The sequence below is a fragment of the Chiloscyllium plagiosum genome, unplaced genomic scaffold (assembly GCF_037043375.1).
Source record: "Chiloscyllium plagiosum isolate Xiang-an unplaced genomic scaffold, Cpla_swu_hap1 HiC_scaffold_2, whole genome shotgun sequence".
Lineage (NCBI taxonomy): Eukaryota > Metazoa > Chordata > Chondrichthyes > Orectolobiformes > Hemiscylliidae > Chiloscyllium > Chiloscyllium plagiosum.
The window spans coordinates 120,033,926-120,052,623 of record NW_028270140.1 but is presented as its reverse complement, the minus strand read 5'-3'; the positions used below and the strand labels follow the sequence as shown (position 1 = coordinate 120,052,623).

At 41.2% G+C, this 18,698-nt stretch overlaps 1 protein-coding gene across 1 annotated transcript in view; it reads left to right on the top strand.

Moving 5' to 3' along the window:
• The window catches only part of LOC148151977 (uncharacterized), a 90,310-nt gene that overhangs the window by 12,057 nt on the left and 59,555 nt on the right, over positions 1-18,698 (top strand). Inside the window, exons 4-5 of the mRNA XM_087994010.1 lie at positions 11,090-11,136; positions 16,694-16,785. Of these exons, the coding sequence (XP_087850136.1) occupies positions 11,090-11,136; positions 16,694-16,785 (139 nt within the window). The remainder of the gene's footprint in view (positions 1-11,089; positions 11,137-16,693; positions 16,786-18,698) is intronic.

Below are 18,698 nucleotides of genomic sequence, written 5' to 3'. Positions count from 1 at the left end.
ATGTGACTGTCTCTGAGACTTCCCCCCTCTTCCTGTAACTGCCATTCATCACATACTGTTGCTGTTGCAAATTCCTCATTGCTTCTATCTGTCTCTCTAACCGATCCATTTGATCTGATAAGATTCACAGCCAGCAGCATTTATGGCAGATATAATCCACAGTAACCCTTAAACTCTCTTTAAACTCCCACATCTGACAAGAAGTACATATCACTCTATTAAAGGCCATTTTTGCTCCTTCACAATCTACAGACCCAGAAAATAACACCGTCTTATTCCTCAACAAACACTGCCCCAGGTTAAAATAATAGTTATGGCTTATATTTTAAGCTTAATCAAGAGACATATCTCCAAAAACATATAATCAAGAAAGAACCCATTCCACTCACTACTGCAAATTCTCTGTAGGCCACACGATTAACTTATCTGATTCTGTGCTGTGAACTTCGCCCAACAGTTCCTCCAAGATCAGTTGTGAATTTCAATGTTTGTTAGTTTTCCCAGATGCACTCCGATGTCTAGCGATACATGAATTCAAACATCAAAGGCAGTAACTGTGCAGTCGTTCTCTTCTCTCTCTCTGTCTCCTGCAATGAGCTCACCATGTGCTTCCTTTGTCTGTTCTTCTGCCTTTTAAAAATGCTGTTGTTTTGACTTTTTTTTCCAAAGTTCCAAAACAATGCAACAGCTTATGAAACAGTAATTGCTGCTCCTGCAATTCGAGGAAATCAACTCCAGCATCTAAAATACCTCAAAAAAGGAGCAGCTGTTACAACCAGAAACTTTCCCCATCCTCTGTCTTGGATTACCCAGAATCGGCTCTTAATAATCAGTGAAGTGTTGGAGGCGGTTTTTAAAAGCAAGCAGCACTTGCTTTTTGCAATAATTTGCTGACTGATAGGAGAAAGTGACGACTGCAGATGCTGGAGGTCAGAGTTGAAAAGTGTGGTGCTGGAAAAGCACTGGAGGTCAGGCAGCATCCAAGGAGTAGGAGAGTCGACGTTTCGGGCATAAGCTCTTCATTAGGATGCCTACTTTTTGATCTGATGACTGATGTTTGGTTTACTTTCTGTCATGGCCAATCAGCTGCTGACCTCATTACAGCCTTGGTTCAGACATGGACAAAAGAGCTGAATTCCAAACTTGAATTGTTATGAAGTTGTGTACAATAGGAGAAAGTGAGGTCTGCAGATGCTGGAGATCAAAGTTGAAACTTTATTGCTGGAACAGCACAGCAGGTCAGGCAGCATCCAGGGAACAGGAGATTCGACGTTTCGGGCACAGGCCCTTCTTCAGGAGGGATACTGAAGAAGGGCCTGTGCCCGAAACGTCGAATCTCCTGTTCCCTGGATGCTGCCTGACCTGCTGTGCTGTTCCAGCAATAAAGTTTCAACAGTTGTGTACAATACTCATGAATTAAAAGGCAGAGCATGGTCCCTTTAAAGGATTGTGCTTTGGCTGTGTGTGGAAGTTTGCAAGCATTATACAGAGCCACAAAATTGAAACAAGTGTATTGAAGGGCCTTACGGTTGGCACGCAAAACAGCAGTCTTGTTTTCACATTTTGGCAATGAGCTGGACTCAGCCAATTATTTTAAATCAAGCCCTTAGATACTGAAAAACTATCAAATTTAAATCTGATGGTGTTGACAACCTTGAACCAATCTGATTGTAAATAAATTAATAGGTAATCAAGGATATAAAGAAAATTGGAGAGAGCCAGATGCCACCTAAAGAGATAAGAACTTACCAGCTGTCAGAAAAGAAAAGCACTATCTATTCGTAAAGGTACCCGACACTCTTGGATTATCTTTCTGACACCAGAATTCAGTGGAGAGAGGTGTTCGGGATAGAAGAAATTACAGAGGAAACATTTCTGACAGCAGAATCAGCAAAAGAAAGACTCGAGAGACAGAGGAGCACTTTAGCACCATTTTTCATACTTCTTTTATCAGATTACGAGACAGGGTTATTTTCTCTGGGTGTTTCGGTTTCAATTATCAGAGTGGTGTTGACTTTTGCTCCATAACAGAAGTGAAAGTGACTGCCCATGACATCAAGCTAGCACTTGATCAAATGTAGGCTTTGAGGATACTTAGCAGAACTGGAGACATTGAGAATCGAGGAAGAACTCTCTGCTGTTTGAAGTCATATGCAGTTATGGTTGTTGGTGATCAAATCATCTGTCTCAAGATATCACTGCAGAAATTCCCTCAGAATAATATCTCAGGCTAAACAACTTCAGTTGCCTCATTAATGACTTTCCTTCCATCATAAGATAAGAAATATAACTGCACAGTAAGCAGTGAAAAATGTTTAGCTTGATTTGTGATTCCTCAGACACTGAAGCAGTCTGTGTCATTATCAGAAAGACATAGAAGGAATTCAGGCTGTGACAGGTAAATGGCAAATAATGTTTGCACCACAAGCAATACCATCATGAATAAGTGATGATTTGGAGGTGCCAGTGTTAGACTGGAGTGTACAAAGTTAAATATCACACAACATCAGGTTATAGTCCAACAGGTTTATTTGTAAGCACTAGCTTTCGGAGCGGTACTCTTTTATCAGGTGGTTAATGAACTACCTGATGAAGGAGCAGCACTCCGAAAGCTAGTGCTTACAAACAAACTTGTTGGACCATAACCTGGTGTTGTGTGATTTTTAACAATGAATAAAAACTTTGTCATTCAGTGGCATTGCCATCATGTGGCGATGTTTGTAAATACCACTGACCAGAATCTGATTGAACCAGTTACATAAAATATATGGCTACAAGAGCAGGTCAGAGGTTGAAATTCAGTGGCATGTAACTCACCTTCTGATGCCCAGAGCATCTCTATTGTCTACAAGAGTGTGTTGGAACACTCTCCGCTTGCCTGGCTGTGTATATCTACAAGAAGTTGATGCTATCCAACAGAAAGCAACCTGCTTGATCACACCCTATCTGCCACCTTTAAACCTTAATTTTCTCCACCACCAATAGATAGTGGCAAGCTTTGTACGCCTTACACAAGCTGCACAGCAACAACTCAAGAAGACTTCTTGGACTATGTTTTCCAAATCCATGTCCTCTACTAACTTGAAGGACAACAGTGGCAACAGCAATGCAAATCACCTGCAAGATGCCCATAAGGCATGCTGACTTAGAGTGATATAGTCATTCCTTCACTGTCAATAAGCTCAAAATCCTGAAACTTGCTCCAGTCCTGAAGAAGGGTTACACCCGAAACATTGACTTCTCCACCTCCTGATACTGCCTAGCTTGCTGTTCTACCAGCCTCCTGCTTGTCTACTCTGAACAACATTGCAAAATTCCTTACTTCAAATAGATTGCAGAGATTCAAAAAAACAGATAATCACCAACGTCTTAATGATTGGACTTTCAAAGTTATCATAGTGCTGTTTAAAAAGAGAACTTCTCTGACGTCTACTCAACTGTTGTCCGTTCCACCAGAATTCATATAAGGTGGCGTGGTGGCTCAGTGGTTAGCACTGCTGTCTCACAGCACCAGGGACCGGGTGCTGTGAACGATTCTCGCCTCAGGCGACTGTCTGTGTGGAGTTTGTACATTCTCCCTGTGTCTGTGTGGATTTCCTCTGGGTGCTCTGGTTTCCTCCCGCAATCCAAAGATGTGCAGCTCAGGTGAATTGACCAAGCTAAATTGCCCATAGTGTTAGGTGCATTAGTCAGGGGTAAATATAGGGTAGGGAATGACTCTGGGTGGGTTATTCTTCAAAGGGTCAATGTGGACTTGTAGGGCCAAATGGCCTGTTTCCAAACTGTAGGGAATCTAATCAAATAAGGGATTCTGCACTGAATATCTGTGAAAGTTGGATCCACAGAAATGTGCAGTAACATTGAATTGGGAAATTTATGAAAGCTGTGACAATCTTCTTCATGCCTCTGCTTGAAATGTTTGGACCAAACAATGCTTACGTCACTTTCATTTTCTCTCGTACACTCTTTCTTTCTCTCTCTCTCAGACACACACTCTGTCTTTAATACTGTCTCTTTGTCCACCAAGATGGCAGTGGAGTAGGCTGCTTCAGTCGGAGTCTGTCTATTTCTTTCTCTTGTTTTCCTCTCTCGGTGTTTCTTTTCTTCAGTCTTGGCAAGGCGTCCTCTTGGCCCAGCCCGGTCTGTGGCAGTTTCTCGGCAACATGTGATTGTTTTTGCCCGACGTGGCAGTGACTTGGCCTGGTGTATGGTGGCCAGTGGCGGTGTCTCAGCCCAGCGTGGCAGAGTCTCGGCGAGCAAATAGGTCCTGACTGGGCGTGTTCCAGGAGCAGCAGGAGGAGGTCAGAGAGGTGGCAGCAACAACAATGGCAGTGGCGCAACACAGAAAGAGCGAGCGGTGAGGGAGTTCTTCTAGTATTTGTGGTGGCGGTGACAAGAACAGGTAGCTGAGGTGTTCTGGAGAGTGAGGAGAAAGTGAGGACTGCAGAAGCTGGAGATCAGAGCTGAAAATGTGTTGCTGGAAAAGCGCAGCAGGTCAGGCAGCAGCCAAGGAACAGGAGAATCGATGTTTCGAGCATAAGCCCTTCTTCAGGAATGAGGAAAGTGTGTCCAGCAGGTTAGGATAAAAGGTAGGGAGGAGGGACTTGGGGGAGGGGCGTTGGAAATGCGATAGGTGGAAGGAGGTCAAGGTGAGGGAGATAGGCTGGAGTGGGGTGGGGTGGAGGCGGAGAGGTCCACACACATCATTTATTGCATCCGCTGCACCCGATGTGGCCTCCTCTATATTGGGGAGACAGGCCGCCTACTTGCGGAACGTTTCAGAGAACACCTCTGGGACACCAGGACCAACCAACCCAACCACCCCGTGGCTGAACACTTCAACTCCCCCTCCCACTCCATCAAGGACATGCAGGTCCTTGGACTCCTCCATCGCCAGACCATAGCAACACAACGGTTGGAGGAAGAGCGCCTCATCTTCTGCTTAGGAACCCTCCAACCACAAGGGATGAACTCGGATTTCTTCAGTTTCCTCATTTCCCCTCCCCCCACCTTGTCTCAGTCAAATCCCTCTAACTCTGCACTGCCTTCCTAACCTGCAATCTTCTTCCTGACCTCTCAGCCCCCACCCCACTCCGGCCCATCACCCTCACCTTGACCTCCTTCCACCTATCGCATTTCCAACACCCCTCCCCCAAGTCCCTCCTCCCTACCTTTTATCCTAACCTGCTGGACACACTTTCCTCGTTCCTGAAGAAGGACTTATGCCCGAAACGTCGATTCTCCTGTTCCTTGGATGCTGCCTGACCTGCTGTGCTTTTCCAGCAACACATTTTCAGTTCTGGAGAGTGAGCTAAGCAGAGGATTCGTCAAAGATTATTGAACTTTTAACTTTATTCCATTATTTTTCTAGTTTATATTAAGAACGTCTTTAATGTTAAATGTTACCTTATTTCTTTATTTTTTCTACTTATTCTATGAAAATAATGCTTAACTTTTTTAACTTTGATTGTTTTACTACTTTGCACCTAGGTACTTTGTATCTAGGTACCTTTGTATCTAAGATGGTACCATCTGTGTGGCAACATAATACACGATTCACTGCCCTCCAGTGATTGAGTACGTGATAAAAAATCTAAATCTGTCTCTTGTACTCTTTTTCTTCTCTCTCTGTCTCTAGTACTCTTTCTCATACTCTCTCAAGCCCTTGAAAGCTGTATCTTTCTCACTCTGTCTTGTAATCTCATTCTGTTTCTTGCTGTAACTCTATCTTGCATGCTCTCTTCCATACTTACTCAATGTTCTCGCACTCTTTCTCTCTCATGATCTCATAGTCTCCCTCTATCTCCCTGTCTCTCTCGTGGTCTTGTCCACTCTCGTGGTCTTGCAGTCTCTCTCACGTTCTTGCATTCTTGTTCTCTCTCACTCCTTTGAACCAGTTTCCCAATTTGTGTGGCATTCAACAATGCACTCATAGCTACTTCTGTTCTTGCAACCTTTTATTAATTGTGCCTTTTTCTCTTGTACAGGAAGTTCTTACTTAAAATAGTGGTTTTGCCCCTGTAAATCACAACTTTAAATGAATTGATTGAGCGAAGCATGGATTCCTATGTAAAAGAATGTTAAAGCTAGAGCTAGTTTCCTGCAGACATTATTTGCTCAGACAAAATTCATTGGACAGATTCAAATACTATACTATATTTATAATCTATATATTCTTACCTGGAAAAAATATGGAAAATAAATTACTGAATACAAAAGAAACAAAATATAGTTAGATACTTCAAGGCTTTCTCAGCAGAAAACAACTTTAAAACATTAAGTTGAAATGGTGTACATTCCTAAATGTTTCTATTCATAAGTAAAATAACCTTAAATATGTCTTATAACTTAGAAGAAATGTAGTATACATGTAGTTAAATACTTGTTCAAAGTTCAATTTAGTATTGTTTCCTATAGGCCTCCTGTGTGGCCTACCTAGGAGCACTACCACTCTGCCACAAGAATCCCTCTAGTAAATTCTAGCTACCTGCTAGCCAACCTGTTTAGAGGTGGTATTACACGCCTCTGAAGCAGGTGGGGCTTGAACCTGGGTGATCTGGCTCAGAGGTGGAGACACTACCAATTTATCATTAGGGCGGCATGGTGGCTAGCACTGTTGCCTCGTAGCACCAGGGTCCCAGGTTTGATTCCCACCTTGGGCGACTGTCTGTTCGGAGTTTGCACATTCTCCCTGTGTCTGCGTGGGTTTTCTCCGGGTGCTCCGGTTTCCTCCCACAGTCCAAAAATGTGCAGTTCAGGTGAATTGGCTAAGCTAAATTGCCCATAGTGTTAGGTGCATTAGTCAGAGGGAAATAATGGGTCTGGGTGGGTTACTCTTCAGAGGGTCGGTGTGGACTGGTTGGGCCGAAGGGCCTGTTTCCACACTGTAGGTAATCTAATCCCAAGAAGTATATTATTGAAACAGCCTGTTCAGACATTATACATCTCTGGAGCAGGTGGGATTTGGTTGTGGATCTTCTGGCTCAAGGATAGGGACCTTACCACTGTGCAACAAAAGCTCTACGTATTGTAATTAGACATTTTTTCATCAACCTTTTCAGAAATGTTATGACACATGTCTGTAGCAGGTATAAATGTTATACGTTTAGTTGAACAGTCTCCATCTAGTGGTAGATATGGTAAATGTAAGTAGTTAGTGCTTGCACTGAATGGCTTCTGACACTAGAATCATCGAACCCCTACAATGTGGAAGCAGGCCATTCAGCCTATCGAGTCCACGCAAGCCGTCTGAAGGGCATCCCACCAGAAGCATCCCCCTACTCTATCCCCGTAACCCTCCATTTCTCATGGCTAACCTATCAAGCCTGCACATCTCTGGACACTATGGGCAATTTAGCATGGCTGATCCACCTAACCTGCACATCTTTGGACAGTGGGAGAAAACTCACACAGGCAAAGGGGGAATGTGCAAACTCCACTTAGACAGTCACCTGAGTGTCGAATTGAACCTGAGTCCTTAGCACTGAGGCAGCAGCCCTAACCACTGAGCTACTGTGCCGCCCAACTAGGTAAAGCCCTGGACTCAATTCTAAATTTGGAATGGCAGGCAGCCGAGAAAGCCGATACCAGAGCTTTGAAGGTAAGAACTTTAAAAGGGGGAAGGGTATGAAGAAGGTCTGAGGAAGGGAGGCCGGGTAACTGAATGTGGAAATGGAATCACTGGGTATATTATTGAGAGCAGTTAGGTCACACAGGAGGCCTGTAGGAAACAATATTAAATTGGAACTCTCAGTATTATGTATATCGTCACTGTTTCATTTACAACATTAAAGTAAAACAATTCTAAGTGCGTTGTCTTTAAGCAGAAGTTCCTGTATTACCTCTCATCATTCTTATTACCAAGTGCACTACATGACACTTTTCCTACATCACTACTTGAAGTTTACCACCAGCTTTCTTACAGTTCACTAATTGCCAAGTTTCATGTTGTCTGCAAATTTAGCAATTGTGCCCTACATGCCCAAGTTTAGGTAATTTCTCAAAAATTATGCATGTATTACTAGTAACGCCCTCTAGGTAACTCCACTTATAGCTTCCTTTAACCTGAAGGAGAACCATTCATCCCTACTCGTTTCCTGTCATACTGCCAACTTCATTTTCATGTTGCTACTATCTCTTTTATTCCATGCACTTCAACTTTGCAGTGTCTGTTATGTGGTATTTCGCAGATGACTTCTGGAAATTCATTTTCAGTGAATAAACTGAATTAGCCTCATAATCATCACTGTTGCCCTATTAATAAACTGCAAGTAGTTGCACATGATTTTGCCTTTAACAAATCTCTCCTAGCTTTCTTGAATTAATCCTCATTTGTCTGTTAGTGATTATTAGTTTTAGCCTGGATTATCATCAAAAGATTTTCCACTGCTGAGTTTGAACTAATCGATCTGCAGCTTCTTCTGTTCCTTGTGTCCATTTTTGCCAGTGTTTCTCTCTTATTCAATCTCCAGTCCTCTGGTATCATCCCTATATCTTAAATGAATTGGAAAATTATGGCCAGCATCTTGTTTGCTTCCGCATCCTTGGGACCATCAAGATTCTGAAGAAGGGTCACTTGACCCGAAACGTTAACTCTTGATTTCTCTCCACAGATGCTGCCAGACCTGCAGAGCAGTTCTTACTTCAGTGTAGATTGGAGTTGTACATGATGACCCTGCAGAATCCCCATTTTAGCAGACTCTGAAGGAAAGCCCTGAAGATTCATTTGGCAGTTCCCCCATGCTTGAAATCCTCAGAATCCCAATATAAATCTGAGAATTTGGAACGTTCAGATTGAAATTAAGTAACTATTTAGGAGAAGTTAGACCATTCAATGCATAGTCTAACTCCTGCATAACTATTCAACTGACCCCATTTTAATGTCATAATCCCCATATGTTCTCCCCCAGATGACTTGCCCTCAGACTTTGACCTGACACCCATCCCTAACCTTGGGCCTCCATTCTACTCTGTGGATGATGTACTGTTTCCCCCAGACCCAATTGCCCTTTCCCATCATTGATTCCCTATCCCTTGCCACTAAACGAACCTCTCATTCCAGACTTGACATCGCCTTTATCTCCCAGGAACAGATCTGATCCCCACCTTTGCTCTGGACATAATACCCACCCTATCCCACCCAATTTCACCCAAGCACCTGGACATACCTTAAACTAAATTATCTACCTGGATCACTAGCCCCCTTTCACACTACTCATCTTGTACACACCAACTAGCACCCTATTCACTTGATATCCAACAACACCTCGGCACTCTACACCCTACCCACCCTGGCAGTCTACTTACCTGGCATCCTGCCCCTACTCATTTGAAATGATACCTACTAGGCATCCAATGCAACTTGAATGTTATCCAGCTTACACACTCCTAACTTAGCTCCCTAGCATTCTATGCAGCTGGCACTCCAACATCTTGACACCATAACCTCTACAAGATTGGGATTCCGGCTTTCAGATTTCAGAATAAGCTGACCTCTATGAAAATGTGATGGTTTTCCTTCCCACAATATTAGAAATCTGTCAGAATGGAAATATAGCTTTTCAGAAAGAGCCCTGATGGGAATTTCTTGTCAGAAATGTGGAGTGCTCTCTTTTCATAAGATAGAAAAGATAGAGTGGCAATTTGCATGAGACTGCATGAACTCTTGTTTGCCTGAACTACCTTTACAATTGGTGGGAATGTACACCATCCCTGCCAGAACTACCTTCTCTTCTGTTCCATCGGAGAATTGTTTACCCTTGATTCATTACATGGGAAGAGATCTGTTCTCACCCCATTTCAGTTGGTTCTCATCTATTTAGTATGGTTCCATCTATTTGTTTGGTGTTTTTTACTATGGCTAAGATAAGTAATGAACCTGTTTCAAATCTTTATGAATCATTTTTATCTGTAGATGCCTTCCCATTAAATACATTGAAAACCTGTGTTTCTCACAATTCTACTTCTGAAACATCTTAAGCTTTTAAAAGAACTTTAAAGCTACTAAAAAGCAGTCTCAGTTATATTATAATGAAGAAAATATAATCAAACAATATTCTGTGAAGTTTGATCCCAGGCTGCCCTTGACCAAAATCTGGAGCTGAGGAATGAGGGACTAAGTTACCAGTAAATGAGTAGGTTTTGTTTTTGAGGTTGAGGAAGACATACTAATTTGGTAAAGAACCTTCCATGCATATTATTTCTTGCTGCATTTTCTAAACTGTCAGATCTCCATTAAAACAAACCTTTCCAAAATGTGCAAAGTTTAAAACAAAAACATTTACAGTTCTAAAGAGAGTGCAGGAGCAGAGGGACCTGGGTGTACATCTGCTCAGATCATTGAAGATGGGAGGACACCTAGAGAGAGGAGTACACAAAGTGTAGTATGAGATTGCTCTGATTGTGTTATATCTCAATCTCGTTTTAGTAAAAAGGCATTGAGTACAAGAGAAAGGAGCTGATGTTGAACTTGCATAAAACACTTATTAAGCCTCAGCTAGAGTACTCTGTACAGTTGTGGGCACCACATTACAGGAAAGATGCAAATACAATGGACAGTGTGCAAAAGTGATTTACTAGGAAGGTTCCAGGTATAAGAAACCGCTGCTATGAAGCTCTGAGTATAGATTGAAGAAAGTTCTTCCTGGAAAGAAGATAACTGAGAGATTTGATTGAGGTTTTCAAAATCATGAGCAGGCTGGGCAGTAGATAGGATGAAGCAGTTCCTGCTCGTAAAAGCAACAAGAAAGGAAGGGCATAGATCTATTATAATATGCAAATGAAGCAAAGGTAATGTGAGAGAATACTTTTTCACACAGCGAGTTGTTGGAATATGGAATGCACTGCCTGGAAATGTGTACAAAGGTTCAGTTGAGACATTCAAATGGGCATTGAGTGGTCATTTGGATAGTAATGGTGTGCAGGGATATGAGGAAAGGCAGGACATTGGCACTGGATAATGTAGCCAGTGCAGGCACAATGGGCCAAATGCCTCCTGAGCTGTAATAATTCAGTGATCTTCCTAGAACTGAAAAATCTTTTGATTCGGGTCTCAGTGACGTTTTTTAACATGCTGTTTTTGTTTCTGTAGGTTTGTGATGAGGTAACAGAATCAGAGCAATCTCAGTCTTTACTGAGGTAAGATTATATAAATACTTGAGAAATCAATTGTATTTCAAAATAGTAACTGGCTGTACATTATTATTTTGTGAAACAATAGCTAAGTTTCAGTAATTTTATATCCTGAACTATAGAATTGCTGACAATGTCATCAGATATCGATTCTTCAAGCTGATTTTGCCTGACTTCTGTAAAGATAAAATGACAAACACTAGAGAAGTGAGACATAGCCAAGGAGCACTCTGCCTCAAGAGGGTTAGATTTGCCTGTGTCTGCTATCTGGCGCTATTGACATAATCTGGATGCTACTCCTTCCTGTTCCTGGCCCATCCCATGTCAGGATCTTGCACAAGGAATGCATCTGCATTGAATGTAGGTTTGCTTGCTGAGCTTGAAGGTTCATTTCCACGCGTTTCGTCACCCTACTAGGTAGCATCTTTAGTGGGCCTCAGGCGAAGCACTGCTGAAAATTTCTGCTTTCTATTTATATGTTTGGGTTTCTTGGGTTGGTGATGTCATTTCCTGTGGCGGTGTCATTTCCTGTGGCAAAGTGACTCCCTGTTCCTTTTCTCAGGGGGTGGTAGATGGGGTCTAACTTGATGTGTTTGTTGATAGAGTTCTGGTTCAAATACCATGCTTCTAGGAATTCTCGTGGGTGTCTTTGATTAGCTTGTCCTAGGATGGATGTGTTGTCCCAGTTGAAGTGGTGTCCTTCCTCATCCATATGTAAGGATACTACTGAGAAATGACATCACCAACCCAAAGAAACCCAAACATATAAATAGAAAGCAGGAATTTTCAGCAGTGCTTTGCCTGAGGCCCACTGAAGATGTTACTCAGGGTGACGGAAAGTCTGGAAATGAACCTTCAAGCTCAGCGAGCAAACCTACATCCAAAACCTCAACCTGAGCAACAAATCTTCTCAAAACTCGCTCAGACCTATGGGCGCAATATGCTAAATATGGCCCGAAAATGGGAAACGAATACTATCTGACAGAGTGCTACCCGCGAACAGCTGTACTTCCTACACGAATGCCTAAGAAAACAGGTACTACCTAAATGTCTTCAATACAAACCTCCCCTTAACATCCCACTAGCCAAAAGAATAGCAGAGCAAAATGGCCGCAGAATGCTTCGAGAAATGATTAATGATGCCCACAACAGACTCCGTAAATACAATCGGGAAATTTTGCACCAAAAATCTTTACTCCCTATTCAACATACCATGAATGGATAGACACAGTACAACAAGCCATAGACATTAGACAGCGACAAACACAGAAAATTAAGAAACTAGACCTGCAGAAAAAACTAGACAAATTTACACAAAGTAACAACAGTGACAATACAGAAAAATGGGTAAAAAAACTTATCTGACTGACCCTTAACAGACTCTGAAAAAGCCGTCTTACTAAGAGGATTAAGTTACAACTGGCAGGATGCAGACAAGAAAGATTTCTTAGCATTAGAAACAACACTAAAAGAACCAACTCAGAAGAAACCCAGCAAACCATCAGACTGGTAGTTGCACCAACATTAAGCAGAAAAAAGGAAGGAAAGCACTGAAAAGACTAAAAAAAGATAAAAACATTGTTTTCCTACCTGCAGACATAGGACGCTTGACAGTCATTCTAAATCGAAGACATTACATTGAAAAAGCGAATGCACTACTTACAGATACCAACACTTAGCAACAGGTGGCGATAGACCTGACTCCACAACTAGAGAACTGAATCACAGCCCTAATCAAAAAACTTCAGAAATCTGGAGAAACAAATAAGACCGACTTTCAAAAAACAAAACCAGACAGATTTAACACACCACACTTCTACGGATTACCCAAAATTCACAAACCAGGAGTCCCCTCAGACTCAGACTCGCTACCTGGAAACACCAACTTACAGATTGGCCAAGGAGCTACACTAAAGACTAAAACACTTAGTAGAAGACTCACACCACTCCATCCACTCCACACAAGAATTCCTAAAGACCATCAAAAACACTGAGATAGAAGAGGGTGAAATAATATAACAGCCTTTGATATAACAGCCCTGTTTACATCAATCAACATTAACCTGGCCAAGGAAACACTGACTACACTATTAGAAGACGCAAAGACACATACACCAAACACCACTAACTTCTTCAACAAGGACAGTATCATCGAGCTAGTGGACCTATGCCTTACCTTACACTTCACCTTCAACATCAAAACCTACAGCCAAACCAACAAAACACCCATGGGATCTCCGATATCAGGGTTCTTAGCAGAGGCAGTAATGCAGGGACTTGAACAAACAGCTCTATCAACCATCAAATTCCGCTACTTGGATGACACCTTTGTCATCACTAAACAAAACAAAGTAGAGGAAACCTTCAAGACCATCAATAATACCTTTACTGGCATAAAATTCACTAAAGAGGAGGAAAACAACAACAAACTGCCATTCCTAGATGTCACAGTAGAGCGAACAGCCAACGGGGAACTTCAAACCAGTGTCTTCAGGAAAACAACACATACAGACCAAATATTGAACTACAGAAGCGACCACCCCAACAACCACAAATGAAGCTGCATCAGAACATTATTTCAATGAGCCAACATACTGCAGCACAGAGGAACTCCACAGAGCAGAGGAAAATCACCTATACCATGTATTCAAAAAGAATGGAACAAGCAGACAAAACACGTCCAGAAACCCTAGCCACTCTCCCATACATCAAAGACATCTCGGAAATGACTGCCAGACTACTCAGACCCCTTGGCATCATGGTAGCCCACAAACCCACTAACACACTAAAACAGCAACTAATGAAAGACACTATACAGACAACAAGCAAAATTAATGGCGTTTACAAAATACCGTGCAAGGACTGTAACAACACTACATTGGACAAACAGGCAGAAAACTAGCCACCAGGATACATGAACACCAACTAGCCACAAAACGACATAACCCTCTGTCATGAGTATCCTTACATAAGGATGAGGAAGGACACAATTTCGACTGGGACAACACATCCATTCTAGGACAAGCCAAACAGAGGCACGCATGAGAATTCCTAGATGCATGGCATTCCATCCGGAACTCTATCAACAAACACATCGAGTTGGACTCCATCTACCACCCACTGAGAAAAGGAACAGGAAGTAACTTCACCACAGGAAATTATCACCAACCCAAAGAAACCCAGACATATAAATAGAAAGGAGGAATTATCAGCAGTGCTTCGCCTGAAGCCCACTGAAGATGTTACCTAGTAGGGTGACGAAACATCTGGAAATGAACCTTCAAACTCAGCAAGCAAACCTACGCCCAAAATCTCAACCTGAGCTACAAATCTTCTCAAAACTAATGCATCTGCCTTCCTAGCTGGAAACTTCACATTTTCTAGCTGTCACTGGAAAGATTGGGAAGCTCAAATCATGTGGCGATTTACTTTTTATTTTTATATGGGATGTGGGAGTTAGTGATAAAGCTGGCATTTGTCCATCCATAATTTCTCTTGAGCTGATTAGCCCTCAAGGCTGTTTCAGAGGGCATTTAAGAGTCAACCATATTTCTATGGATCTGGACTCAGGTGTATGGGCAGACTAGATAAGGTATATAAATTTCCTTCCCTAATGGACATTAGTGAACTTGATGGGTATTTTTAAAAGTGACAATCGACATTCGTTACATGGACACCATTAGAATAGCTTTTTAAATTCTAGATTATATTGAATTAAAATTTGACCATTTGCTGTGATGAATTTTGAACTTTTGTACCCAAAACATTAGTGTGGAGCTCTGATTTACTATCCTAGTGACAACATCACTATGCCACTACAGCCTGTTGTGATATAATGCAATAGTTTCATTCTCATATGATTCCGTGTTATCAGAAAATTGCATAATAGCAGCACTGTTTAGACCAATGGGACCAGAATTGCATTATAGCCAAAACAGGTAAGGAAAGTTCGCATTCCACTAATAATGATCTGAACCCTTCAATCACATTATAGCCAATTTGAGTTGAAGAAACTCGCTTTATAGCAGAAAAGATTCTACCTCTGGAAAAGGGAAAATTTATCTTTAGTCAGTATCGGTCATTGCTTTTTCGCCATCTTACCCTTTCTTTGTTATTCACATGGGATGGGAATGGCAGCTGGAATTAATTTGTAGTGATTCATGTACTATGTCATATGGATTTTTCTCCGATTCAAGATACCATGTATGGGTCATTAGACCCATTTACATAAGTTATACCTGCCAAACTTGGCCCATTTCCACATCATAACCAGACCAACCCGTGACCTTGCCTTCATCTGAAATTTTAACACCTGCAAAAATTCTTATTTTTTCTGAAAACACATGGACTGCTCATCCAATTAAAAGCAAGTACTGTAAATATTAGAGACCTAAAATAAAAACAAAATACTGGAGAAACTTAGCAGATCTGGCACTATCAGGAGAGAGAGCATAGTTAACATTTTGAGTCAGATATAACTGTTCTTCAAAAGCAAAGAAGAGTCATATCGGACTCAAAATATTACTTGTGTTTCTCACTCCATCGATGCTGTCAAACCTGGACTGTTCATTCAATTCCTTCATGTAAATCATTGATAAAGAATGTGAAAATTAGTTGTTTGAGAATGGATTGCTCTAATAATCAGTTACCAAGTAGAACAATTCTCAACATTGACAGGTTTCTGTCTTGAGCAGGTTGATTGAAAATAATTAACACTCAGAAAGATTAGGATAGTTGAGCAATGTCTTGGATTGCTCTTTGGAGCAGTTGCAGTGCCTCTACCTCTGGTCTGGGAGACCCCGTTCAAGTTGTGTCTGAATAGGTTGATTAGAAAATAAATTTTAAAATGTCTGGATTATGTAAACAGTAAATCCACTGACTTCCCAAAGAAAATTGCCTTGTCATGTTCCATAATCCAGTTTTCCAATAAAATTTAGACAAGCTGTGTAGAAGGTGAAGGTGTTGGAGAAACCCAGCAGGTCTAGCAACACCCATGGGGAGAGAAACTAAATGAATGATTCTTGTCAAATATGACTCTTCAGAATTGAAGGGAGGTGGAAATGTGATGACTTTTGAGCTGTTGGAAACAGGGGAAGGGTGGACAAGTTAGTGAGGTAAAGGAGATCAGAGATCAAAGATGTAATGGAACAAAAGACAAAGGAAGCTCCAAAGGAGAGTTATATTGGTCTTGAAAGGTTAACTCCATGTCTCTCCCCACAGAGTCAAAAAGTTGTACAGCATGGAAACAAACCCTTCAGTCCAATTTGTCTCTGCTGACCAGATATCCTAAGTTAACCTAGTCCCATTTGCCAGCATTTGGACCTTGAAGCTGCACATGCTAAGTTTCCTGTTTTTAATTCAGGTCTCCAACATACAATTTTATTTATAGAAGATGAGATATGAGAAATATGTTCAATATCTCACTGCTTGTAAATTTAAATGAATTATATTTCCTAAGATAATGAGCTGGCTTGCAAATGTCAAATGTAAATGGACTTTTAATTTAATAATTACTACTTAGTTATAATTCATATGATTTACTTAGGAATTTAATTTTCCTTAGGCCTGATGTGACCTGTTTGGCTGATGTATCAAATGGTGAAAACATTAACTCTGCAGTGACTCATGTTTATGTTGATCATAACTACAGTCAAGGTATGTAATAAAATTTATTTCTGAAACTGAAAATCACACTAGCATACTGGTCACTGGATTTGCTGAGTAGATTTTAAATATTCTGAAGCAGAACACATTTTTAGTGGGCATTGTAACACCACAAAACTAACTAGCAAACAAAATTTGTGCCATATTATTAAGCTACACCATTGTTACTTCCAGTCTGATTCTTATAAACTGAGATGACCACAGCTTTGACTCTGACTTTGGGTTGTTAGCTGATTTCAGCAGGGGCAATAATTTCTGTAGTGACCTTGGGATCTGTTAGGAAAAAAAAACTGGCGAGGTTTCCAGCTTCTGGTGACTTCAGTGTTGTCCAGTCTAACTGTAACATGGTAGTTGTAGACTCTGACCATTAGGTTGCATTTGGAATGTATTTGTCTCCCAACACCAATAGCAATTTGAACCTAATATACAAAATAGCAAATGATTAGCCTATTTTGAATTTTCTCCAGCATTCATCAAAATTATGGCTTATCTTCTACCACAACACCATCTTTCTGTACCACCCTTTATGTACATTAGTACTTAAAAATATGTTGAACACAATATCAAAAATACACTGAACATCAATTTCAGAGCATTCACAGCTTTCTAGCACAGAGAATTCCAAATATCCATAACTAGTTCTTCAGTATGCTTTCACAAAGGAGTTAAGTGAGGCTTGAAGATTCTCTTGCAAGAAGAGTGGTGATGACATCATCCACACATTGAAATTCCACAAGCAAAACTGGTGTCGATTTCTTGGATTTCAACTAGTTGAAGTTAAAAAGTTTTTGGTTCATCCCATAGCTAGTGTCCATACCATTGGGAAGCTTGTTCTTGACAAGATGAAGAATGATGGTGATAAAGACACATCCCTGCTTATCATCTGTGTTGACCTCAAAGGATTTTGTCATATTACTGTTGCTGACATTTTATCATGGTAGAGATTGAGGATGTTGATAACTTTCACTGGACAGCCTGCCTTTGACTAGGTCTTCTGTTGTACTTCCCAATTGACTGAATCAAAAACCTTTGCCACATTATTAAAGGCCAAATAAAGTGGCTGGTGTTGTCCCTGGCATTTCTCTTGGAGCTCCCTCACAATAAAAATCATAGCCATAGTTCTATGGTTTGGTTGGAAGCCACATTGGGTTTCAGGAAGGATTTAGTCAGAGACTAGGAGAAGGTGCCTAGAGACAGTTCAGACGTTGATCTTCCAGCGATGGAGAGTAGAGCAATTTCTGGGTAGTTCCCACAGTCCACTTTGTCTCCTTTCTTGAAGATGGTAGCATCTTTGAGATTTTGTATTTTTCTCAGATTTTCAGGAAAGGGTTGATGGAGATTGCAGGTAAGCTATCTCCTGCAAGTTCGAAAAGCTCTGTTGGATTCCTCTTTACTTAAGGAGTTTTCCCAGTCTTCATATGTCTAATATTGGCTTAAACGTCTGCCACACGAGGTGGGAGTCCAATATCATCTTTGAAGGGGAGTTGGGGGACTTCATCAAATGTGCCCTCATTGACAATCCCAGTTTGAAGCCAGGGATGTTGGGTCCATATGTTGCTTTAATGGCACTGAAGAAACACTGGATGCCATGTTTTTCAGTGAGGAGTCACAGATCCTTAGCTTTTTTTGTATACCATTGGTTCTGACTTCCCTAGTTCTTCTTTCTAACTCTGCCTTTGCTGTTTGCTGAGATCTCCTTTTTGACTAGCTGGTGATGCTGTTTTGCAGGTTTAAAGACCTTTCATTTTCCTTTCAGTGAGGTCTTGGATGAGATAGTCATTCTTGTTGAACCAGTCTCTGTGTTTCTTGGTCTTAAAGCTGATGACTTCTTCACAGCATAAGGCTATTTCCAGCTCTTTCCAGATTTCCTCCACTCTAGATTTTGTTGAAGACATTGTAGTTCG